The sequence below is a fragment of the Oncorhynchus nerka genome, linkage group LG28, assembly GCF_034236695.1.
Source record: "Oncorhynchus nerka isolate Pitt River linkage group LG28, Oner_Uvic_2.0, whole genome shotgun sequence".
NCBI lineage: Eukaryota > Metazoa > Chordata > Actinopteri > Salmoniformes > Salmonidae > Oncorhynchus > Oncorhynchus nerka.
In genome coordinates, this window is record NC_088423.1 from 40,408,996 (window position 1) to 40,435,782 (window position 26,787).

The 26,787-nt window shown below is 42.2% G+C and overlaps 1 protein-coding gene across 1 annotated transcript in view; it reads right to left on the reverse strand.

Annotated features, from left to right (window-relative positions):
• The window catches only part of LOC115113227 (neuroendocrine convertase 2-like), an 81,893-nt gene that overhangs the window by 25,686 nt on the left and 29,420 nt on the right, over positions 1-26,787 (reverse strand). Inside the window, exons 6-10 of the mRNA XM_029640627.2 lie at positions 19,943-20,019; positions 19,075-19,163; positions 16,690-16,865; positions 13,766-13,981; positions 11,265-11,365 (exon numbers count right to left, since the gene is read on the reverse strand). Coding sequence (XP_029496487.2) covers positions 11,265-11,365; positions 13,766-13,981; positions 16,690-16,865; positions 19,075-19,163; positions 19,943-20,019 — 659 coding nt within the window. The remainder of the gene's footprint in view (positions 1-11,264; positions 11,366-13,765; positions 13,982-16,689; positions 16,866-19,074; positions 19,164-19,942; positions 20,020-26,787) is intronic.

The following is a 26,787-nucleotide window of genomic DNA, read 5'->3' on the forward strand; positions in this document are numbered from 1 at the left end:
GTGGGTCTAAAGTGGAGTTTTACAATCGTTTTACCATAAGTAAATTCAATGTTTTCGTTCTGATCCGTTTTAAGCTCAACAAGAATGTTTTCAATATATTTCTTGCTTACAGGTACGTAGTGTGGCTTGTCGTAGGTGACAGTGACGATGTCCCCATCCTTTCCATCTATATGAACCGTTCTCAGGAGTGGCACACAGCTGTCTCCGACCCTTTGATATGATATGATGTCGGTATACACAAATATGTTGTAAAATCCTGCATGTATATCCGCGGGAATGGGAATAATTTATCTCTCACATACGTCCATGTATTGGGCCCCATCCCTAACATGTAGGCTAAATTACCACTGGTCTTTATCCCCCGGAAGCATCTCCTGAGATTTGTACCCTTTTATGTATAGGGTTGTACATCAGGAATATTTCCATACTGTTCTGCGATAGCCGTTCATTCAACTCGGAGACGAGCCTTTCGACGGTTCTATAGAACCCTTTTTTAACCTTAATAAATTTAGCAGGTTCCGTTAACTTTTTGAAATAAAATTCCCGGTCCTTATCTTTGATATTATACCAGCTATGGGGGTATGTAATCTCGCTGAGCCCTACTTCCCAGGCCTCTGATAACTCTATAGGCTTTGGAAAATTGGTTGTATAATTAGAACTCTGATTATTACGATATATGTGTGCGGACGCATTACTGGGGAGAGTCAGGTAGAAGCCGCTGTGTTCCATTATGCCCTCCGGTGTACACCTGAATGAGGATGTATTTTATCATGCATGGGGGTTTAAATTAACCCTGATGCCTCCACTACATCCTTCTCTAATACCCAGCTGTTGAATTTTAGCGGCCAGTTTTTCCAGCGGACCAGCACCCATTTTTGACCTTTCTCTCTCTTTTGATCTAGAATCTCATCTACGTGAAACACCTTGTCTTTACCAACCGTTACCTTCTGTAATTCCTGCTCATAAAAAGATCCCGTTATAAGTTCCCCGTCATAATCTTTTAATATGTAGACCGGGGGTATGCACGGCAGACATTCTGTAACCGTGAAAAGCTCATCACTGTATCCTTGCACGTATTTTTTATCGAAAACACCCCTCAACTTGGATATACGAACCAAGTCCCCCACAATAAATTTAAAATGTATTTTTTTCTTACGGCGAAGAGGGAGCAAACCATACAGATTTTTAAAGACTTCGGAGGGTTTCATCCTTATACTTTTATGATAACTATTGTTATACGCAATTACTAAATCTTGAACTATATCGATATATCTATGCGTGTTGTGCGCTGTAAAATAGCGCCACATCCTCTCCTTCAGAGTCCTGTTAAAGCGTTCAACCACAGAAGCTTTCAAATCCGATCCTGTAGCAAAATGTACTATATTGTGCTTTTTCATTAGTTTCTGAAAGGTCTTATTAAAAAATTATTTTCCGCCATCGGTCTGCACTTTCTTGGGGGCGCCTCCTTCCTTCAAGATAGAGGCAAATGCCCTGGTCACCTCAGCGCCGCTCTTATTCTTTAAGACCCGGACAAAAGCTATTTTAGAGAAAATATCTATGACCGTTAGCATGTAGCGGTTTCCTTCATTTTTATCTGCAAGGGCCTGCATGTCACATAGATCCGCCTGAAATTGGGACAATGGGTGTGTAGAAAAAACTCTATTTCTAGGAAAATGTTTTCTCACGGGTTTATGTAGAGTGTGCGCATCTTGTTCGGATAGCCACTCAGTGACTTTAGCATCGCTTAACCTGTGACCTGTTTCTTCGGCTAAAGCGCGCTGTAAACGCTCCTTACCACCATAAGACCCCGGGTTAGAGGGATTATAATAAATGTTTTTCAAAATCTGCTCTGCCATCCTTCTTGCCTCTCTGAGGTACAATAATGTTAATGAGCCACTTTCAAATAACAACAACATTTCAATTTCATTTTTGGGATTTTTATTTTCATGAAAACATTAGGTATTACGTATACAGACAATCCCTAATTCGTTGCAGGATACATGCTCCCCCTTTCTCTATGATCGAATCATTTAAAACCTTGTATATTTGGGTTAGATTAACAGGTTTGTTTCGCTGAATTTTTACAACAGACACATCCGCTATAAAAGTATATAAACAACAAATATGAAACATGGTACAATTAAAGGGTGTTTCAAACAAATAAAGTAAAATCTTAGACAAGGTTGTTTCTAGTTCTTCAGAATCACCACCAAGCCGGGTTACCATTTGTGTCCATTGTAGAACCTCGCCAGCATGGCGTACATGAGTCATGATTTGGTCCATTTTCAAAACACGCTCTACATTAGCCCCGGAATTGGGGGTTTTGTAGAACGAGACATTGTTCACTTTATTTTCAATAATTTGATGCATAACACTTGTAAGTTCTCTCAAAAGAAAAAATGTATTTATTCTATCTAACATCGTATACATATAGTTACCCATTGCTCTACATCTAAATAACAAAAATGTCACTCGGGCTCTTGGGGTTTATTGAGCCAGAAAGCCAACACATCCGACACCACAGCCTCCCTGTATTTGTTATCCTCCACCAGGGTAGGTCGGATTTCTTTGAGTTTCTGGTGTATGTGAATTGCCTCCTTTAGCTCGTGTAGGAATGCTTCGGTTACCCCGTAAACTCTGGGGATAGACGGCACAAGGCCCATAGCCTCCAGGGCTCTGACCAGCGATGGTATAAACCGGCGGGACCAAAGTATTTTCACCAGCGCCTCAAAATTGTTGAAGAAGTAGTATCTTGGGGGATCGTATAGGCAGGGGTGCCTTCGCTGGCTGGGGTGATTAATCTCACAACCGATGCATTTTTCTCGTATATATTCTCCAATCACCACGTCTAAAAGCGCGGCTACTGAGGCCTTGATTGTGTCAACAAAAATAGTACTGACCACCCCATCAAACACGTCCTCAGGTTGTGTACAGGTAGGGGGTGTCGAGGGTCTTGCCAGGGGGGAGTAGAATGGAGGGCTGCGAGGCATACAATCCTTAGTGTCGGGAGCCCAGGCTGTTTCGGAGTTCGGGTATGCGTTAGGAATATCCATGGTCAATGCGTAGGTTAAGAACTGTAGGTTTTAAGAACCAGCCTTTTTATTCTTGAACCAACCCTCTGGGTATCTGGGCGGGGTTCACAACACAGCTTACCTCGCTTTCTTTGGGGGCTGCCTCTCCTGGCGTTGTATCTTCTTGGGGTTGCTTTGAGTCGTAATCCTCAGGATTCGTATATATTATGCACTTCTTTATCCGTACAATGCTCTGGCGCTTTTGGCTCTGTACAAACAGAGCGTCCAACAGCTCCAACATTTGCAATTCCATTAAAGGCCAGCTTTTAAGGGGTATAAGCATTCGAAGCCGGAAATCCCCGTCCGAACCGCCAGCCCTGATGTTTTGGTTTCGGATTTCCGCGGTGCTGACGTAAAATTCCACGCACCCGCAAGGCCGTCCATTTATACGTTGTAATTTAACTCTGTGAAATACTCTTCCTGAGGTGTCCGGGGTACCTTCCCAACGGGTCTCGTAGCCTGTGAACAAGCTGTAACCCTTGGTGATACGGCTCAGTTCGGGACACAAAACCTGTCGAAAAACCGTCCAGTCTTCAACATCATAAGTCACGCCTAATTTCTGGTCGGTATATTCTTCTCCTTCGGCTAACGTATAGAGTTTCACGCTACAGGCCAAGTAATCAAACAGATGCCCCCAATGCTGTCCGTTAGACATCAACACTTCATCTTTCAGCGCCGTTGCGGGCGGTATCTGGGTTCTATACACGTTTAAAAACCGCTTTTTTGGTGCATCGTATATTGCGGCTGTATACTTTGCCCTTTCTCGATGTTTCAGACGCGGTCCTGCCTCCGAGGCTACAGTCATCACAGCTTTGCCACTGATCGCAAAATCCATGTTTAAAAAATAGGGTTTACGGTTCTGGGTTTCGCAAGCCTTGTTCTGGACATTTATAATGCTGAGGCCCCAGCGCTATCTATAGCCCCAGACATTCCTGCTTCATAGATAACAACCATAAGGGAGATAAAACTGGGGGGTGGAGGGGGGCATGGGCCCCAAAAGTTCAAACACCCTCTAACACATGACCACACGAACATGGGGGGGGGGGGGGGGGGGGCGGGGCGGGGGCACATATTCTGTACATGTCATCAGGTCATAAGGTCAGCAATCAATCAATTTTGACACATGCCGTATCCTATTACTCTCTGACTGCAACACTCAACAAAGAGCTGCAGTTAGTTTCAGAGTGGGTGGCAAGGAATAAGTTAGCCCTAAATATTTCTAAAAATAAAAGCATTGTATTTGGAAAAAAACACTCACTAAACCCTGAGCCTCAACTAAAACTTGTAAGAAATAATGTGGAAATTGAGCAAGTTGAGATGACTAACCTGCTTGGAGTAACCCTAGATTGTAAACTCTCATGGTCAAACTTATTGATACAGTAGTAGCTAAGATGGGGAGAAGTCTGTCTATAATAAAGCGATGCTCTGCCTTCTTATTAACAACACTATCAACAAGGCAGGTTCTACAGGCCTTAGTTTTGTCGCACCTTGACTACTGTTCAGTCGTGTGGTCAGGTGCCACAAAAAATGACTTTGGAAAATTGCGATTGGCTCAGAACAGGGTAGCACGGCTGGGCTTTGGATGTACACAGAAAGCTAATATTAATAGTATGCATGTCAATCTCTCCTGGCTGAAAGTGGAGGAGAGATTGACTTCATCACTACTTTTATTTATGAGAGTTATTGACATGTTGAATGCACCAAGCTGTCTGTCTAAACTACTGGCACACATACATACCCCACAAGACATGCCACAAGAGGTCTCTTCAAAGTCCAGAACAGACTATGGGAGGCAAACAGTACTACATAGAGCCATTAAAAAACAGATAAAAAACACCTTATGGAACAGCAGGGACTGTGAAGCAACACAAACATTGGCACAGACACACACACACACACACGCACAGACACACACATACGATAACATACTCACTATTCATACTCATGGATTTAGAATACCACATATACACTGCACAAAAATGTGACTTGTTTCAGGAAACTACGCATATTGTCACTCCCTGACCTTAGAGAGCATTTTTATGTCTCTATTTTGGTTTGGTCAGGGCGTGAGTTGGGGTGGGCATTCTATGTTTTGTGTTTCTATGATTTTCTATTTCTATGTTTTGGACAGGTATGGTTCTCAATCAGGGACAGCTGTCTATCATTGTCTCTGCTTGGGAACCATACTTAGGTACCCTTTTTACCACCTGTGTTTGTGGAAAGTTGACTTTGTTCGAGGGCACATAGCCTTAAGGGTCACGTTTTGTTGGAGACATCTACTATTAAAAGTATGTACGCTCACCTTGCTGCACCTTGGTCCAGTTCTTTTAACGGCCGTTACACATATGTCACTACTTCACAGGAGAGGCATTTGAACGTTAATGTGCCTGAATAATAAACTTGTATGCCATATGTAAGTACAAATAAAATTGTTAAATTACGAGCCTAGTTATTGCAGCCATGGACAAAGCCAGGGACCTTCCCGCAAGCTATGATTAGATGAGATAATGAATGGGCTGGCCATGCCGAGAGATGAGTTTGGGTTGTTCTGCCATGTAATATCTTCTGTTTATAGATAAGGTGATTAATACAATTCTGGCATTTGATTGCAAATGCGTAGGGAGTCAAAAAGGGAACACAGAAGGCAGTTGTATAAAACACTTGTATTTGGATTACATCTTCAAACTAAGGGCAACCATGGCATTTGCAACCATGGCATTTGTGACAGAGAGGAAGAAAAATGTGATCAGTCTTACAGCATTGCACTCGGTCAGTGTGAACCAGAGTGACTTGACACTATGGGCCTAGCAATCTGTACAAACAAAACAGAAATTAGACAGGGCGTCTTATTTAATGAAAGGGTTTGCAGTCTTCCATGAAGAGTTCAAATTGTATAAGTTTATAATTTTGTCATAAAGTCATTTTCTTTGCAAGTTAAAGCGCACTGTTAGATAGCTCGCTAATGTTAGCTGACTCGCTCTCTATCTAACATTTAATGTATGATCTGTGTAGTAATATTATTCATATCTCAGAGCCATTAGCATTGCTAGTTATAGCCTAATGTTAGTTAGCTAACGCAAATTGAATCTAGTTGGTTAGCTTTTGCTAGCTGTAACAATCGGTCTGTATTGCTATACTCTATAGGTTAGGATTATGGTTCATTGCTTATCTAGCTACATGTCTAAACAAAATACTTCAAGTTAAAGCATACTGTTAGCTAGCTAAAGCTGGCTGGCTAGCTAACGTGACCTTATGGGTTGGGATTATGGTTCATTGTTAAAATAGCTTGCTGCATGTCTCAGATGTTTACATGACCCATCAAGTTAGCCAGGTGTGTCTGGCGGTGATTACGGACAATTATTGGTCTTCCATGTAATACTTTCTAAAATCCTGTTTTTGCTTTGTCATTATGGGGTACTGTGCGTAGATTGATGAGGTAAAACAAAATATTTAATCAATTTTAGAAAAAGGCTGTAATGTAACAAAATGTGGAATAAGGAAAGGGGTCTGAATACTTTCCGAATGCACTGCAGTGTGTGTTTACCAGAGACGGTAATGTGAAGAAAACATGACCTGCACCAAAGTCAGACTAGGATATAAGCCAAGGACTAGATCTGGGTGCATTTACCTGGAGTATTTCCTTATTATAGGCTACTAGTTTTACCACGTTTAGTCTTGAAATCTTTGATTGTTTACTACACTACTCAATCAGATTAGCACAAGGCCTCACATGTGAATCTTTAAAGAGATGGACGGGGCTAAGGTTTAACAAGATAAGAACGACGCTGAAAGGGTGTAGACAAAGAAGAGCTCTCCAGTAGGTGTACCAAAACATTCAAGGGGCAATTTTCGGAAAACATAATTACTTTCCCATTTTTCCTCAACTGCAGTTTATGATATACCAATTTCTAGCTCTTGACTACTTTTTTTTTGCTACATAAGAACGAATCGAGGAGGGGAGTCACAAATATAAACAAAACATGCAACAATTTCAATTATTTTACAGTTCATATAAGGAAATCAGTCAAATAGATTAGGCCCTATTCTATGGATTTCACATGACTGGGAATACACATATGGATCTGGTGGTCATAGATACCTTAAAAAAACGTAGGGGTGTGGTTCAGAAAACCAGTCACTATCTGGTGTGACCACCATTAGCCTCATGCAGCTTGGTACATCTCCTTTGCAGAGTTGATCAGGCTGTTGATTGTGTCCTTTGGAATGTTTTCCCACTCCTCCTCAATGGCTGTGCGAAATTGCTGTACATTGGCGGAAACTGGAACTTGCTGTCGTGCATGTTGATCCAGAGCATCCCAAATGTGCTCAATGGGTGACATGTCTGGTGAGTATGCAGGCCACGGAAGAACTGGAACATTTTCAGCTTCCAGCAATTGTGTACAGATCCTTGTGACAATGGGCCATGCATTATAAGGCTGAAACATGAGCTGATGGGCCTCAGTATCTCATCACGGAATCTCTGTGCATTCAAATTGCCATTAAAAAAATGCAATTGTGTTCATTGTCCATATTTTATGCCTGCCCATACCATAACCTTACCGCCACAAAGGGGCACTCTATTCACAACATTGACATCAGCAAACCACTCATGACGCTATACACGCTGTCTGCCATCTGCCCGGTACAGTTGAAACCAGGATTCATCTAGGAAGAGCACACTTCTCCAGCGTGCCAGAGGCCATCGAAGGTGAGCATTTTCCCACTGAAGTCGGTTTCGACACCGAACTGCAGTCAGGTCAAGACCCTGGTAAAGACGATGAGCAAGCAGATGAGCTTCCCTGAGACGGTTTCTGACAGTTAGTGCAGAAATTCTTCGGTTGTGCAAACCCAAAGTTTCATCAGCTGTCAGGGTGGCTGGTCTCAAACGATCCCACAGGTGAAGAAGCCGGGCTGGCGTAATTATGCGTGGTCTGCGATTGTGAGTCCGGTTGGACGTACTGACAAATTCCTTTAAAAAATGTTGGAGGCGGCTTATGGTAGACAAACATTAAATTCTCCGGCAACAGCTCTGGTGGACATTCCTGCAGTCAGCATGTCAATTGCACGCTCCCTCAAATATTGAGACGTCTGTGGCATTGTGTTGTGTGACAAAACCGCACATCTTTTTAAGTGGGAGAACTTGCACAATTGGTGGCTGACTAAATACTTTTTTGCCCCCACTGTATTTAAATGTGAAATTTCAGATTAGAATTTTTTTCTCTAAACACCTGTTTTTGCTTTGTCATTAAGGGGGTAATGGCAAGGGGTCCAAATAGTTTCCGACGGCACTGTATGAAGTGGGTAAAACAATATGTAAACATAATTATAGTGAACAGTGTTCAATGACTATGTACATAGGGCAGCAGTCTCTAACATGCAGGGTTGAGTACCAGGTGATAGCCGGCTAGTAACAGTGACTAATGTTCAGGGCAGTCTACTGGGTGGAGACTAGTGATGATTATTTAACAGTCTGATGGCCTGGAGATAGAAGTTGTTTTTCAGTCTCTCTATCCCAGCATTGATACACCTGTACTCTCTTTGCATTCTAGATGGTAGCGGGGTGAACAGAACGTGTCTCAAGTGGCAGAGGTCCTTGATGATCTTCTTGGCCTTCCTGTGACAGCGGTTGATGTAGTGGAGGTAAGACAGTCTGCACCCAGTAATGTGTTGGGCTGAACACACCACCCACTGGAGAGCCCTGCGATTTCGGATGGTGCAGTTGCCGTACCAGGCAGTGATGCAGCCCAGCAGGATGCTCTCAATGTTGCATCTGTAGAAGTAAATGAGGGTCTTAGAGACCAAGCTGAATTCATTCAACCTCCTGAGGTTGATGAGGCGCTGATGCCTTTTCTTCACCACACTTGGATGGACCATTTCAATTTGTCAGTGATGTGCATGCCGAGGAACTTGAAGCTTTTCAGTCTCCCATCAATTCGGATGGGAGTGTGCTCCATCTGCTGTCTACTGAAGTTCACATTCTGCTCCTTCATTTTGTTGACATTGAGAAGAGATTATTTTCTTGGCACCACTCCGCTAGGGCCCTCACCTCCTCCCTGTAGGCTGTCTCATCGGTGTTGGTAATCAGGACTACCACTGTTATGTGAACAGGGAGTACAGGAGGTGGCTGAGCACATTTAGATTAGTTACCTTTACTTTATTGGGTACCTGAACAATGGTGGACATCTTGAAGCAAGTGTGGACAACAAATTGTGATAGGTATAGATTGAATATGTCAGTACACACTCTGCACATGCTCTGAGGATACAGCCTGGGATGCCGTCTGGGCCGACAGCTTTGTGAGGGTTAACACGCTTAAATTTCTTACTCACTTCGACCATGGAGAACGAGAGCTCACAGTCCTTGTGAACGCTGTTTGCCCGCCTAGGCAGCACTGTGTTTTCCTTGAAGCGGGTGAAGAAGGTGTTTAGCTTGTCCGCGAGCAAGTCATTGGTGTCCGCTATTCAGCTTGTTTTCCCTTTATAATCCATGATTGTCTGGATTCTGAACCTCTGGATTGCAGCTCTACTTTGATGTTTAGCCTGTTTTATTGCCTTATGAAGGGCATAGCTGGATTGTTTGTGCTTGTCCATCTTCCCAGTCACCTTGCCATGGTTAAGTTCGGGGGTTTGCACGAATGCTGCTATCTAACCACATTTTCTGGTTTGGGTGAGTTCTAATTGTCACAGTGAGAACACCATTGTCTATACATTTCCTGATGTAGCAAAGGTCAAGAATTCTTGATGAGTGAGTAGCGCAGACGATGTGTTGATAAAACTTCGGTAGCGTTTTCCTCCGATTTGCTTTATTAAGAAATGTTCTTGGAAGAACTGGCCCACATGAGGTTCTTTGTGGAGCCAGAAAACTCATATGGTTCTAACTTAAAACCTTTATTTTTAAGAGTGTATGTAAAAAAGACAGGAATTAAAAGGATTGAAAATTATTGGGAGAGTAGGTGAAACCTTTCTAAAAATTCTGTTGCTTCATGTACTTAAGATAGTATATTCTGAACATTCTACATTTATATTGTTTTAGGACCTTATCCCTGTATCCTGGAGACACCGTACCCTGGAGCCTGGCCTAGCTATGGTCAGTGGCAGGACTCCACCCTACATGCTCCCACAGTGTCTACAGTAACTATCAAGTCAAATATATTGTATTATATTGTTCAGATCAAATGTGCCAATTGCCTTCCCTAGTATAAGTTTTAAATTTTTGAGACCATAAGGACGAAATTAAAAGTTTTCACATCGGCTATGAATTCATGATGTTTGAAATGTCAAATTATCGCTATTGACATAGTGCTAATCTTTGTTGAACATAATAGAACCCCAAAACAAAACTATGCATTACCATTCTGGATTTTATCATCGTAGAACTGGGCTGAGGTATTCCTCTGGTTTACTTGTCAACAACGTGACTTACGCGTCTCGGATGGAATTGCTGGGAGAACACTCCAGCATCTTACATCACCAGCTAGTGATGAGTCGCTCTGTTTCATGTATATGTGCCTTTCGGTAATTAATAAAATATGAATGTGCGCTTTGAGCGCAGTCTTCAATATAAAATGTTTTATTTTTCTGCCATGTAATGAGGTATAAAGAACACCAGGCAGGCCAAACATTATTTGTATGCCTGGCACGAACACAGAGTAAAAACTGGGCGAGACAACACTTTTTTTCATGGCGTAAGTCTGTGGGCCTAATGGCAGGTTTGGTAAATAAGTGATTCAATGAAGAGAGAAGATATGAAGTGGTCTGAAGAGGAGGAGGGCAATTGAGGGAGATAAGAAGAAGAAAGTCCCTGATGAGGAGAGAGAGAGAAAGCGAGAGATAGAGAAATTTGAACTTGAATTTAACTCTGGGAGAGAAAGACAGAGAAAGGAATAGGTAGTTTGTAATGAGACATTCATGGTATCAGTCACTGTGGAGCTGCATTTATTCAAAACATCTCATCCATGTTAATATAGTGAGAACAGCAAAGCCATATTCTGTGTAAGTTTTTCAGACACTGACCGGTAATGACTGTATAAATATTTAAGCGGCAGCATTAGTCCATGGGCGTGGGGGGCAAATGATGAGGAAGGCAGATAAGGTGTGTGTGTGTGTGTGTGTGTGTGTGTGTGTGTGTGTGTGTGTGTGTGTGTGTGTGTGTGTGTGTGTGTGTGTGTGTGTGTGTGTGTGCGTGCGTGCATACTTGGCCTCTAACGCCAAGGCAAACACTCCGGCTGCTTCAGGAGCTGCTGCTGATGTTCCAGAGTGGCGCAGGGTGCAGTTTCCATACAGGTCCGTGGTGGCCTACCATAACACAACGATGGAAGACGAAGACTGTAGTCATATCAGTGAGCTAACAACATTCAACAAGAGGAGAGGAGAGGAGAGGAGAGGAGAGGAGAGGAGAGGAGAGTAGAGGAGAGGAGAGGAGAGGAGAGGAGAGGAGAGGAGATGGAGAAGAATATACTTCAAGAATGCAAATTATTCAGTAAACATTTGATTCAGATGTGTAGTTTAATTCCAGATAATCAGAGATCTTATCCAATTAGTAAGAGAGGAAGAAGCCCATGAGGGAATCCTTGGCTCTCTCAACCATCATTGGCTTTCTGGTGCAAGTCAAAACACAAACAGTGCTGACAAATACGGTTCTCATATACACTATATATACGAAAGCGTGTGGACACTCCTTCAAATTAGTGGATTCAACAACTTCAGCCACACCCATTGATGACAGGTGTATAAACACCAAGCAAGTGGCACCATGAAGACCAAGGAGCTCTCCAAACAGGTCAGGGACAAAGTTGTGGAGAAGTACAGATCAGGATTGGGTTATAAAAAAATCCCACTGAGCACCATTAAATCCATTATTACATTTTTTAAAAGAATATTGCACCACACATGAGAGGGCCGGCCACCAAAACCCACGGACCAGGCAAGGAGGGAATTAATCAGAGAGGCAACAAAGAGACCAAAGATAACCCTGAAAGAGCTGCAAAGCTCCATAGGACCACTTTAAGCCTTCCACGCCACAGAGCTGGGATTTACGGAAGAGTGGCCAGAAAAAAGCCATTGCTTAAAGAAATAAATTAGCAAACACATTTGGTGTTCACCAAAAGGAATATGGAAGACTCCCAAAACAAGAAGCTACTCTGGTCAGATGATACAAATATTGAGCTTTTTGGCCATCAAGGAAAACACTATGTCTGAAATAAGAGAACATCATCAGGGTGGTGGCAAGCATCATGCTGTGGGGATGTTTTTCATTGGCAGAGACTGGGAAACAGGTCAGATTTGAAGGAATGATGGATGACGCTAAATACAGGAAGCCTCCTGAGGGAAACCTGTTTCAGTCTTCCAGAGATTTGAGACTGGGATGGAGGTTCACCTTCCAGCAAGACAATGACCCTAAGCATAATGCTAAAGCAACACAAGTGGTTTAAGGGGAAACATTTAAATGTCTTGGAATGGCCTAGCCAAAGACCAGACCTCAATCCAATTGAGAATCTGTGGTATGACTTAAAGATTGCTGTACACCAGCGGAACCCATCTACCTTGAAGGAGCTGGAGCAGTTTTGCCTTGAAGAATGGGCAAATATCCCAGTGGCTAGATTTGACAAGCTTATAGAGACATCCCAAGAGACTTTCAGCTGATATTGCTGCAAAATGTAGCTCTACAAAGTGTTGACCTTGGGGGGAGTGAATAGTTATGCACGCTCAGGTTTTCTGTTTTGTTGTCTTATTTCTTGTTTGTTTCACAATAAATAATATTTCGCATCTTCAAAGTGGTAGGCATGTTGTGTAAATCAAATGATACAAACACCCCCAAAAACATTTTAATTCCAGTTTGTAAAGCAACAAAATAGGAAAAATTTCAAGGGGGGTGAATCCTTTCTCAAGCCACTGTATTGCCAAAGCGTACTTTGGAGATTAAGTGAAACATTTACAATATTAACATAATTAAAATCGTAATAATCAAGATTGTCCCATTGACAATCAGTAACAACAATAATCAAGGGTCAAAATAACCATACATTGAGCAGTAACAATAACATAGAGGACATGTGCAGGTTGGTTGGTCTGTCAGACACTGTCCCTCATTTTATGGCAGGTAGCAATGTAGTGCTTTGCCAACCAACAGCTCTCTGCGTCCTCCCTCAACAGGACGCGTAAACTATTCTCATCAGAGAGGTCTTTGAATCCTTTAGTAAGTCTTTCAAATTTGTGGAAATTGCATTCTCTCTATATTTTTTACATTGTGTCAGGAAATGGAGCTCTGTCTTGGGTTCTGCTGTGGTGCTGTGGTTCCACAGCCTTTCCTCAACAGGGAGACAGAGCTTGTACTTTGTCAAGGTTTTGATCAGTAACCAATGTCAAATAGTTTGCCATAGTGATGTGTCAATTTAGGGCCTATCTCATCCCTCTCTCCCTCCCTTCCGCCCCCTATGGCACAGATGATTCATACATTGTCTTGTGATAACTCTGCACGTGGAGATAATTCCCCAGATAAATGCAGATATAACAACCAAGCAGAAAGTTATAGTCCATCTCTCTCTGCTATGTCATTGTCCCAGTCCTCTACTCTGATGGCAGATATATGCACTCAGTGTACTCAAAGTACTCAGCCTGAGGATAACAATGAGATGAACTTGGTCAACCACCCCCTCTCTCTCTTTTTTTTTTTCACACCCCTTCTCACACACTCACCACGCCAGCCTCAGGGTTCCTCTTGCGTCCGTTGCTGAAGGTGGATGCGAGGGTGGAGGAGCAGCTCTCGTCATACAAGGCCGTGCGGCCGTCGTTGATGGCTGAGTTGATGGAGATGGTCCACATGCTGGAGGCGTAACCATCGCAGTTACAGTCATCATAGCTACCACCGTCTCCAGAGGCCCATACGTAGATACTGCCTTTCCCTCCTCGGCCCTACAAGACAACACATCAACTGGCTTCAGGATGTGTTATAGGGGTAGAAGCAGTGGAAGTGGTACAGATGTAGATCTTAATTTTATCACCCTGTTGTAGGAGAACTTTCCTGCAATGCAGGAAATATAAAACGTATAGTGTATATGAGGTTTAAAAAGGCTTCTGAAGTTTGTAATTTCCACTTATACATTTCAGACTTGATTTTTATTTACGAAAAATGTATCAACACCTACAAAAAAATAATTAATTATAATCTAGATAACAATTCACATTTACAGTTGCTGCAGGTTTATTTTCCTAATGTAGCAAACTGGCTCAAATTAAGATCCAACATCTGTAGTGATAGCAGTACATTGGTAGTAGTGCTGGGGCAGTAGGTAGACTAGTGGTTAGATCGTTGGGCCAGTAACTCAAATCACTGAGCTGACAAGGTAAAAATATGTTGTTCTGCCCATGAACAAGGCTGTTAACCCACTGTTCCCCAGTAGACAGTCATCGTAAAAAAATAATTTGTTCTTAACATGTGTTATTACTTCTCTTTCTATAAGCAATCAGTTACAATGTAAAATACAGATTAATAAAACTATTTCAAGGCCTACCTTCAAACTCAGTGACTCTTTGCTTGAAATCCTGGGAAAATCAAAATAAATCAACCAAGACCTCAGAAAACAAATTGTAGACCTCCACAAGCCTGCTTCATCATTGCGAGCAATTTCAAAATGCCTGAAGGTACCACGTTCATCTGTACAAACAATAGTATGCAAGTATAAACACCATGGGACCACGCAGCTGTCAAACCGATCAGGAAGGAGACGCGTTCTGTCTCCCAGAACAATAGCAAAGAACCGTGAGGATGCTGGAGGAAACAGGTACAAAGGTATCTATATCCACAGTAAAAATGAGTCCTATATTGACATAACCTGAAAGGCCGCTCAGCAAGAAAGAAGCCACTGCTCCAAAACCGCCATAAAAAAGCCAGACTACGGTGGTGACAAAGATCATACGTTTTAGAGAAATGTCCTTTGGTCTCATGAAACAAAAACAGAACAGTTTGGCCATAATGACCATCGTTATGTTTGGAGCAAAAAGGGGGAGCTTGCAAACCGAAGAAGACCATCCCAACCGTGAAGCACAGGGGTGGCAGCATCATGTTGTGGGGAAGCTTTGCTGCATTAGGGACTGGTGCACTTCACAAAATAGATGGCATCATGCGGGTTGAAAATAATGTGGATATATTGAAGCAACATCTCAATAGAGGAAGTTAAAGCTTGGTCGTAAATGGGTCTCCCAAATAGACAATGACCCCAAGCATACTTCCAAAGTTGTGGCAAAATGGCTTAAAGACAACAAAGTCAAGGTATTGGTGTTGTAGTGGCCATCACAAAGCCCTGACTTCAATCCTATAGAGCATTTGTGGACAGAACTGAAAAAACTTGTGCGAGCAAACTCTGCCTACAAACCTGACTCAGTTACACCAGCTCTGTCAGGAGGAATGGGCCAAAATTCACCCAATTTATTGTGGGAAGCTTGTGGAAGGTCACCTGAAACGTTTGACCCATTCAGCTTTTATCCCATCCCATTCCCAGTGGGTCAGAAGTTTACATACAATTAGAGTGTATGTAAATTTCTGACCCACTGGGAATGTCATGAATGAAATAAAAGCTGAAAAAATCATTCTCTTTACTATTATTCTGATACGTCACATTCTTAAAATAAAGTGCTGATCCTAACTGACCTAAGACAGGGCATTTTTACTGGGATTAAATGTCAGGAATTGTATTTAAAAAAAACTCAGTTTAAATGTATTTGGCTAAGGTGTATGTAATCTTCCAACTTCAACTGTATGTAACAAATGTTACGAATTGCAAAGTTTGAAATACAGTGAGATTACATATGTGCACGGCTATTGTCTCCAGCGCTCCCCAAATGAAGCACTCTTATGTATCTAGTACCGCTTCCAGAATATTCCATCCATATTATTTATTTCCATTATCCATGTCAATATGCAAAACGAAGCCACCTCGCTCAAGATGCAAAGTAAGTGTCTTGTTTAGAGTGAAGTGATTGTACCGGGGCGGGGGTGACAAGTGTTCCCCAGCTGTTGAAGAGAATAACAAAAAACATGAATGGCTGTTTAATGGAAAAAAATCTAATTGAATTATTCTCATTTTAGGTCGGTGGAAAAGAAAGTACTATTTTTGTGGTTGTACAACGTGCATTGTGCCTAGCCTACGTAATGGTTTACATACGTGATCATTAGCATGAGAGAGGCTGAGTGGAATACTGCTTGATTAGTTGTGTTTATCTTAGCCATGCTTAGAGCACAATTTGTACCTCCTCAACAACACTGGATGAGATAGGGTCAGAGCAGATCAGACCACCCCCCTGCATGGTATTGTGAATCATCAAGCAGCTAATTGCCACTGGCAGTATGCTAACTAACTGTGTGTGTCTAGGGGTGTCTGTGAAAGTGTGTAACTGCAAGGCTGTTCTTTTTCCTATTCTGTGTCTTGAGTCTAATATAACGTATGCCTCTTCAAAGAACACCGTTACCCTAGTAAGACAAGTACAGGTACTCTATAAGCCTGCTATTTCCAGTCAGCCCAGTGTGTGTGTGTGTGTGTGTGTGTGTGTGTGTGTGTGTGTGTGTGTGTGTGTGTGTGTGTGTGTGTGTGTGTGTGTGTGTGTGTATGTGTGTGTGTGTGCACCTTGTTGACTCCATCAGCCATGGCTTGCAAAGTGAGCTCTCTGGGTCCGTCTACTGTCTTGCCGTCATCGGTGGGACCCCAACTAGCACTGTAGATGTCAATGACCTGGGGCATATGGCTGATGGATGATGCCTCGATGATGTCTGTCATGAAGGGTTGGTCCAGCATACGGATACCTGGGGGAGGAGGAGAGGATGGGTGGGGAGAGACATGTAGTGTAAGATACACATTGTCTATCATATGAATCAGTCAAGCCATTGATTACACATTATTCAAATGCTAAGTCACTGTTGACCAAATATATTTTGTATGGCTTGACTATTGCTTTAAAAACTGGAGAAAGTACTTTATAACAAAATATACCAGTTAGCAATTAGGTCATTTGTGTTGGTACTACAGTTTAACCTGCATCTCTTTATGTTAGGCCAGTCTTTATACAAACTGTATATATGAAACATATTCAGCCACCGTTGATGCACCTATTTGGAGAAAAAATTATATGAACATAATACAATCTCAACATCAAAGCCTTCATTATGGTGCTTCCATAACTCCTTTCAACCTGTATGGAAATTGATGAGTTCGAGGTTATTAACAACATACTGATGAAGAAGTCTCTCAATTGGAAATTTGAATTCCACCCAAAACAAAGTGTGACATGTCGTGGCAATTATCAAGTGTCAGAGTTATACATAAACTTCATCTTTAATAATATGAGCTTTACCATAGCCCTGTGACTTTCAACAATTCACTATCTATAATGCCTTGCGGTTGAGGGTGGTGCAGTTGACGTACCAGGCGGTGATACAGCCTGACAGAATGCTCTCAATTGTGCACCTGTAAGAGTTTGTCAGGGTTTTAGGTGACAATGCAAATGTATTGCTGTTTAGCCTTGAGATAGAAGCTGTTATTCAGTCTCTCGGTTCCAGCTTTGATGCACCTGTACGGATCTCACCATCTGTTGTGCCTTCTTCACCACACTGTCTGTGTGGGTGGACCATTTCAGTTTGTCTGTGAAGTGTACGCTGAGGAACTTAAAACTTTCCACCTTCTCCACTACTCTGCTGTTTCCTGAAGTCCACGATTATCTCCTTTGTTTTGTTGAGTGAGAGATGGTGGGGGGGGGGGTCCAGGACCCAATTTAACAGGGCATGGTTGATACCTAGGACCTCCAGCTCAATGATTACCTTGGATGGAACTTGGTGTTGAATGCTGAGCTGTAGTCAATGAACAGCATTCTTACGTAGGTATTCCTCTTGTCCAGATGGGATAGGGCAGTGTGCAGTGTGATGGAGATTGCATTGTCTGTGGACCTGTCGAGGCGCTATGCAAACTGAAGTGGGTCTAGGGTGGCAGGTAAGTTGGAGGTGATATGATCCTTGACTAGTCTCTCAAAGCACTTCATGATGACAGAAGTGAGTGCTACGGGAGACAGTCATTTAGTTCAGTTATCCTTGTCTTCTTGGGTAGAGGAACAATGGTGGCCATCCTGAAGCAGGGACAGCAAACTGAGATACGGAGTGATTGAATATGTCCGTAAACACACCAGCCAGCTTGCCTGCGCATGCTCTGAGGACGCGGCAAGAGGGGTGCCGTCTCGGCCAGCAGCCTTGCGAGGGTTAACACTTTTAAATGTCTTACTCATGTCAGCCACAGAGAAGGAGAGGGGGGGCCTTGTTAGCGGTCCATGTTGGTGGCACTGTATTGTCCTGAAAGTGGGCAAAGAAGGTGTTTAGTTTGTCTGGAAGCAATACATCGGTGTCCGTGAAGTGGCTGGTTTTCTTTATTTTTGTAGTCCATAATTGCCTGTAAACCCTGCCACATACGTCTTGTGACTGAGCCGTTGAATTGCGACTCCACTTTGTCCCTATACCAACATTTCACTTGTTTGATTGCCTTGCGGAGGGAATAACTATACTGTTTATATTTGGCAATATTCCCAGTCCTCTTTCCATGGTTAAATGCGGTGGTTCGCGCTTTTACTTTTGTGCGAAGGCTGCAATCCATCCATCATTTTTGGTTAGGGTCGGTTTTAATATTCACAGTGTGTACAACATTTTCAATGCACTTCCTTATAAACTCACTCACCGAGTCAGCGTGTAGATCAATGTTATTCTCTGAGGCTACCCGGAACATTTCTGTGTCCATTATTATTCTGTGCGGCATACTTAATAAATATAAGATGCATTTCACAATTGTAGGTAATAGAAGTAATTATTATTTGAGTATAGCTGCCATTAGTATAGTTATGATCACTACCATAGCACTACTAATACTGTTATTGTCACTGCCACTTTTATACATTTTCTGACATTACTGTGATCACTATTACTTTTACTTCAAAGCCGGCTATTATTTACCACAGTATTAGAGCAGTCTACATACCTGCCACCTTAGAGTTGTAGGCCACTCCCACTCCGCAGATGTTGTTGTTGGCTGCTGCAGACACCTCACCAGCACACCTAGTTCCATGACTACACACAGAAACACACAGGTAGATTGGGGAATGGGGATGAAGTTGGAAAACGTATCAATGTATCATGTCTTTGACCACCTATTGTTCAATTATATTCTTCTTACTATAAAATCATATAATATAAAATAATGTCACAGAAATGATCTTGTCAGCCAAATGAACAAGTCTACAGCCTATGGCATGGAGCATAGCCAGATAACAGATTAGCCAACTAATATTCTGTTCTTCTGAAATACAATTTCTTCATATCATAATGTTTCTTTAGACCTGACTAAAATAAACAATGGATTCATTGTGATGGTGTATATTAATTGATTTATTAGACTTTTTAATTGTAGATGTTCCAAAGGCGTGCATCAGCGGCTTGTATGCAGCTTGTATGTGTGAAAGCCTGAAGATGCCAAACATGTTTATATTAATAATTAACGGTTAATTACCATTTTGCATGACAATAACTGTCTGATAATGTGTCTACATGTATGTATGTGTGTGTGAGTATTCCTGTGTGGGCTTCGCACAGGGTAATTGCAGCGAGCCCTCTCTGCACTCCCAGCATGCTTTGCCACAGACAGTCTGCTATTTATAAACAACAAGCTAATTAGCCAACTAGTCCTGTGCTGCACTAACTCAGCAGCGGCAACACTGAGATGTCTAATGTCACAACCTGGGTGACAGCTAGGCATGCACTGTTGAACAGGCACAAGAAATGCAATGCTGCTGATGACTGCTTTGGGCAGATGACCTTGGAGGGACACGGGCTGGCCAGCTAGTCTTTACCTGTTAAACCAGTCATTCGTGTAGCGGGGATATGGGTATGGGTCATTGCTGCTGAAGTCAAAGCTGGCCTCTGCATTCTGAAAGGACGGGACACAAACCATTAAAATCATGCAGAGTACAAGACACAATAGGAGGAAGATTGAGGGGGAAACGAGTAGCGTTAACACAAAAGTACAGACCATCCCTTAAAGGTGCAATGACCTTCTCTAATCTAGTCTTGTCTTGTCCAGACCCAACCTAGACTGCTGTGATGTGTCTGCTTTACTAACGACTGAACTAATGTTTTTGTTGTAGCTGTCTCTCTGAATCTATGTTCCCTCTAAGCTGTGCGCATGCGCGGGTGCCCATCTCCCCTTGGACTGCCGCACAGAAGAAATATCAGCCCATGCAGATTGAACTTCACTCAGATTTCTAGTTTTCCCCTTCAGATAAGACTATCAACGTTTTGCTCTACTGTGGGAATTGTGCTCGAATCACTGCAATATTAGGCTAGTTAATGTAACATAACGAAACGAAACTAGCTATACAAGACTTACAAGAAAACTACCTGTGCAAGAGATTCCTTGTAGGCAGAACGCATTGGAGAGGATTCTATTGCATTGAAAGGCACGACTCAGGTCCGTACTCTACACAGGTACTCTACACAGGTCCATACTCAGAGTTGCAGTAGACCTATATGCAAATAGCCATTGCCATATATGGTAGCCAAAAGCTGAAGAACATATACACATCCAGGTAATTTCCGCAGGTGCTGGAGTTGTAGGCAAACTCACGGAGAATAGAAAAGAAAACGCTGCACACTGCTGCTCATGCTTCCAGGGGATTTTATTTATAACAACGTTTTGACCCTTAGGTCTTCATTTTTATTTTTTATTTCACCTTTATTTAACCAGGTAGGCTAGTTGAGAACAAGTTCTCATTTACAACTGCGACCTGGCTAAGATAAAGCATAGCAGTGTGAACAGACAACACAGAGTTACACATGGAGTAAACAATTAACAAGTCAATAACACAGTAGAAAAAAAATAAAGAAGAAAAGAGAGTCTATATACATTGTGTGCAAAAGGCATGAGGAGGTAGGCGAATAATTACAATTTTGCAGATTAACACTGGAGTGATAAATGATCAGATGGTCATGTACAGGTAGAGATACTGGTGTGCAAAAGAGCAGAAAAGTAAATAAATATAAACAGTATGGGGATGAGGTAGGTAAATTGGGTGGGCTATTTACCGATAGACTATGTACAGCTGCAGCGATCGGTTAGCTGCTCAGAAAGCAGATGTTTGAAGTTGGTGAGGGAGTTAAAGTCTCTAACTTCAGCGATTTTTGCAATTTGTTCCAGTCACAGGCAGCAGAGAACTGGAACGAAAGGCGGCCAAATGAGGTCTTGGCTTTAGGGATGATCAGTGAGATACACCTGCTGGAGCGCGTGCTACGGGTGGGTGTTGCCATCGTGACCAGTGAACTGAGATAAGGCGGAGCCTTACCTAGCATGGACTTGTAGATGACCTGGAGCCAGTTGGGTCTGGCGACGAATATGTAGCGAGGGCCAGCCGACTAGAGCGTACAGGTCGCAGTGGTGGGTGGTATAAGGTGCTTTAGTAACAAAACGGATGGCACTGTGATAAACTGCATTCAGTTTGCTGAGTAGATTATTGGAAGCTATTTTGTAGATGACATCGCCGAAGTCGAGGATCGGTATGATGGTCAGTTTTACTACGGTAAGTTTGGCGGCATGAGTGAAGGAGGCTTTGTTGCGGAATAGAAAGCCGACTCTAGATTTGATTTTAGATTGGAGATGTTTGATATGAGTCTGGAAGGAGAGTTTACAGTCTAGCCAGACACCTAGGTACTTAAAGATGTCCACATATTCTAGGTCGGAACCATCCAGGGTGGTGATGCTAGTCGGGCGTGCGGGTGCAGGCAGCGAACGGTTGAAAAGCATGCATTTGGTTTTACTAGCGTTTAAGAGCAGTTGGAGGCCACGGAAGGAGTGTTGTATGGCGTTGAGGCTCGTTTGGAGGTTAGATAGCACAGTGTCCAAGGAAAGGCCGGAAGTATACAGAATGGTGTCGTCTGCGTAGAGGTGGATCAGGGAATCGCCCGCAGCAAGAGCAACATCATTGATATATACAGAGAAAAGATTCTGCCCGAGAATTGAACCCTGTGGCACCCAATGGATTCCTGTGGCATCAGGCATCCATTGGGAGCATGAGCAGCAGTGGGCAGCATTTTCCTTTCTGTTTTCCATATACGGTAGCCAACATTTAGATAATGCAACTGTGGCTGCATTGATTTGTAAATGGTATATTTTCTGTAACACACCTGATAGTCACTATATTGTTTTTGTTCTTCAATCCCCAAGCTCCCCGCTCACTCAGCCTGTTTTTTTTTTTTAACTTCCTGCTAGTTAGAGATGAGAGAAAAGCTAACATTTCGTCATTTCTGAGCATTTTAATAGAGTAAAAATATTATGGATGATATTTTGGTCATGCAAAGGCTATTTTTACTTGGGAAATAGGATGACTGTGTGGGACCTTAAAAGGTTGATTGCTTCAAGAAATAATTGTTTAGAATTCCCTCATGCCAAGCATGCTATAATGAAAACCTTTCAGTCTGATGGAAATACTGTATGTCATGTGGACCAGATTAATATGAAGACATTTTTCAACACGAGCACACACACACACACACACACACACACACACACACACACACACACACACACACACACACACACACACACACACACACACACACACACACACACACACACACACACACACACACACACACAGCACTAATATGAATGGCCAAAGTAATGCATAGTCACTGCAAGGAACAGCAGCTGAGACACTGACACATCAATTACTCCCGCCATTTAATTCCACATGTCCAAAAGTAATAGGAGTGGAAATAACAGCGGAAAAGCAGGAGAAAGGTGAGAGTGTGGCGGAGGTTGTTAGGAGTATAGAGCGGAACCTATCAGATCATTCACCGGGCCAGCGGCCTGCTCAGACCTTAGTATGATACTGGCTGACATTTACCAGCGAGGATATAGGAATAGGAATGACTCAGGGACAAAGAGATGCCAAACACTACAGTCTACTGCTCTGCTGTATCTGCTGTATCAGTAATTTACAGACGTGTGGAGCAGGTAAGAAGGTGAAGAGAATGACTTCCAGCACTGTGCCTGTAGTATGAGTAGGATTGTTTGGAGGGGTTGATACCTCTGTATACAGAGAGGGTTGAGGCTGAGGCTCGATGATAGGGCAAGAAAGTACTGGTGTTAGGCGCTGGTGTTATATACTGGTGTTAGGTACTGGTTTTAACTTCTTGGATATAGGGGGCACTCTTTTAATTCATGGATAAAAAAACGTTCCCATTTTAAACAAGATATTTTGTCACGAAAAGATGCTCGACTATGCATATAATTGACAGCTTTGGAAAGAAAACGCTCTGACGTTTCCAAAACTGCAAAGATATTGTCTGTGAGTGCCACAGAACTAATGCTACAGGCAAAACCAAGATTAAATTTCATACAGGAAGTGCCCCAGATTTTGAATGCGCTGTGTTCCAATGTCTCCTTATATGGCTGTGTATGGGTCACGAATGAGCTTAGACTTTCTGTCGTTTCCCCAAGGTGTCAACAGCATTGTGACGTATTTGTAGGCAAATCATTGGAAGATTGACCTTAAGAGACTACATCTACCAGGTGGCCGATTGGTGTCCTCCGTTGCAATTATTGCGTAATCTCCAGCTGCGTGTATTTTTCGTTTGCTTCGAGGAGAAACACAGCTGCCACGAATGATTTATCATCGTATAGATATGTGAAAAACACCTTGAGGATTGATTCTAAACAACGTTTTCCATGTTTCTGTCGATATTATGGAGTTAATTTGGTAAAAACTTCGGCGTTGTAGAGACTGCATTTTCGGATTTTTTTCTTAGCCAAACGTGATGAACAAAACGGAGCGATTTCTCATACTCAAGTAATCTTTTTGGAAAAACTGAACATTTGTTATCTAACTGAGAGTCTCCTCATTGAAAACATCTGAAGTTCTTCAAAGGTAAATGATTTTATTTGAATGCTTTTCTTGTTTTTGTGAAAATGTTGCCTGTGAAATGCTAGGCTTAATGCTATGCTAGCTATCAATACTCTTACACAAATGCTTGTGTAGCTATGGTTGAAAAGCATTTTTTTGAAAATCTGAGATGACAGTGTTGTTAACAAAAGGCTAAGCTTGTGAGTGAATATATTTCTTTCATTTCATTTGCGATTTTCATTAATAGTTAACGTTGCGTTATGGTAATGAGCTTGAGGCTATAATTACGCTCCCGGATACGGGAGGTTAAGGTACTGGTGTTAGGGCAAACATGATATGGTTTGGGCTGATCCTTTGTTCACACTTAATATCATACTTACTGTAAGCTGTAAAATATATGAAAGGGTTCAAACAGGGTTTAATGTTCGAAAAGTTAGATTGGGATGAACAAGTCTCCAAGCTCAACTTTGGAGACTAAGAGATATGTCAGCACTGCTTAGATCTTCAATCCCTTGCCGTATTGAAATAGTAGGCTACCACATCCTCAAATGACCTATATACTAGAAATGCTCTCATGCATCTCTCAGAGTACCACTTATTATATTCTCATTATGAACAAAAAAAGTACAATAATCTAAAGGAGCTGTACGGTCAGTAGCTTCTGAATATGGAGTGTCATTGTCAAAGTTCCCTGAGGTCTCATATACTGTAGAGTACATTGGTAAAGTATTCAGACCCCTTGACTTTTTCCACATTATCTTAAGTTACAGCCTTATTCTAAAATTGATTAATTAAATGTTTCTCCTCATCAATCTAAACACAATAGAATATAATGACAAAGCAAAAAGTTTTTAGGACATTTTTGAAAATGCATTACAAAATAAAACACAGAAATACATTATTTACATACGTATTAAGACCCTTTGCTATGAGTCTCAAAATTCTGCTCATGTGCATCTTGTTTCCATTGATCATTCTTGAGATGCTTCAACAACTTGGATTGGAGGCCACCTGTGGTAAATTCAACTGATTGGATATGATTTGGAAAGGCAAACACCTTTATATATAAAGTCCCACAGTTGACAGTGCATGCCAGAGCAAAAATCAAGCCATGAGGTTGAAGGAATTGTCTGTAGAGCCTCGAGACAGGATTGTGTCGAGGCACAGATCTGGGGAAGGGTAGCAACATTTTTTTGCAGCATTAAAAATCCGCAAGAACACATTGGCCTCCACCATTCTTAAACGGAAGAAGTTTGGAACCACTAAGACTCTACTTAGAGCTGGCCGCCCTTCCTAACTGAGCAATCCGGGGAGAAGGGCCTTAGTCAGGGAAGTGACCAAGAACCCAATGGTCACTCTGACAGAGCTCCAGACTTCCTTTGTGGAGATGGTAGAACCTTTCAGAAGGTCAACCATCTCTACAGCACCCCACCAATCAGGCTTTTATGGTAGAGTTGCGAGACGGAAGCCACTCTTCCGTAAAAGGCAAATGACAGCCCGCTTGGAGTTTGCCAAAAGGCACCTAAAGGACTCTCAGACCATGAGAAACAAGATGTTCTGGTCTGATGAAACCAATATTGAACTCTTTTGCCGGAATGCCAAACAACACGTCTGGAGGAAACCTGGCACCATCCCTACAGTGAAGCATAGTGGTGGCAGCATCATGCTCTGTGGATGTTTTTCAACAGCAGGGACTGGGACACTAGTCAGGACTGACAGAAAAATGAATGGAGCAAAGTACAGAGAGATCCTAAAAACACAGCCAAGACAACGCTCTGGGCCAGCCAGAGTGGAAACCTGATCGAATATCTCTGGAGAGACCTGAGAATAGCTGTGCAACGATGCACATCCCGTTAACGGGATCGATTTTACAACATCCGGTGAAATTGCAGATCGCAAAATTCAAATGACAGAAATAGTCATATTTAACTTTCATGAAATTCACAAGTGTAATACATCAAAATAAACTTAACTTCTTGTTAATCCAGCCGCTGTCAGATTTCAAAAAGACTTTACGGCGAAAGCACACCATGCGATTATCTGAGGACAGCGCCCCGCACACAAAAGCATCAAAAACATTTTTCAACCAGGCAGGTGCGCCACGAAAGCCAGAATTAGCGATAAAATAAACGCCTTACCTATGAAGATCTTCTTCTTCAAATGGTCTCATCCATGTGCATGAAAACACTGGAGACACTTAGAAAAACTACAAATTCTAGCTAATTTTTCCAAAAACAAGCCTGAGACTCTTTCTAAAGACTGTTGACATCTAATGGAAGCACTAGGAACTGCAATCTGGGAGGTTTTCACCTCATAATTAACATGACAGCCGTTGGAATTAGTGGTAGGCTGAAATTTGTATTTTTTGGATGGTTTATCCTCGGGGTTTCGCATGCCATATCAGTTCTGTTGTACTCACATACATTATTTTAGAGTGTTTCCTATCCAAATATACCAATTATATGTATATCCTAGCTTCTGGGCCTGAGTAACAGGCAGTTTACTTTGGGCACGCTTTTCATCCGGACATCAAAATACAATAGCCCAGAAAGGTTTTAACAAATTCACCAGGCAGGCCAAAACTCCATCCCACCAAAACGGGCTGACATTTCAGGTGGTCTTTTCAAACATCTTTTACACTAAAAGGGCATTATCATAATTTTAAAAATTTTACAGTATTATTCCAACCTCATAGTGTGGGAATATATAGAAAACACAGGAAAATCACATTTTTGACTGCACTGGGTCTTTAACAACTCTTCGTCACAAAGATAATAGGGAAATGAAGATAAATAATT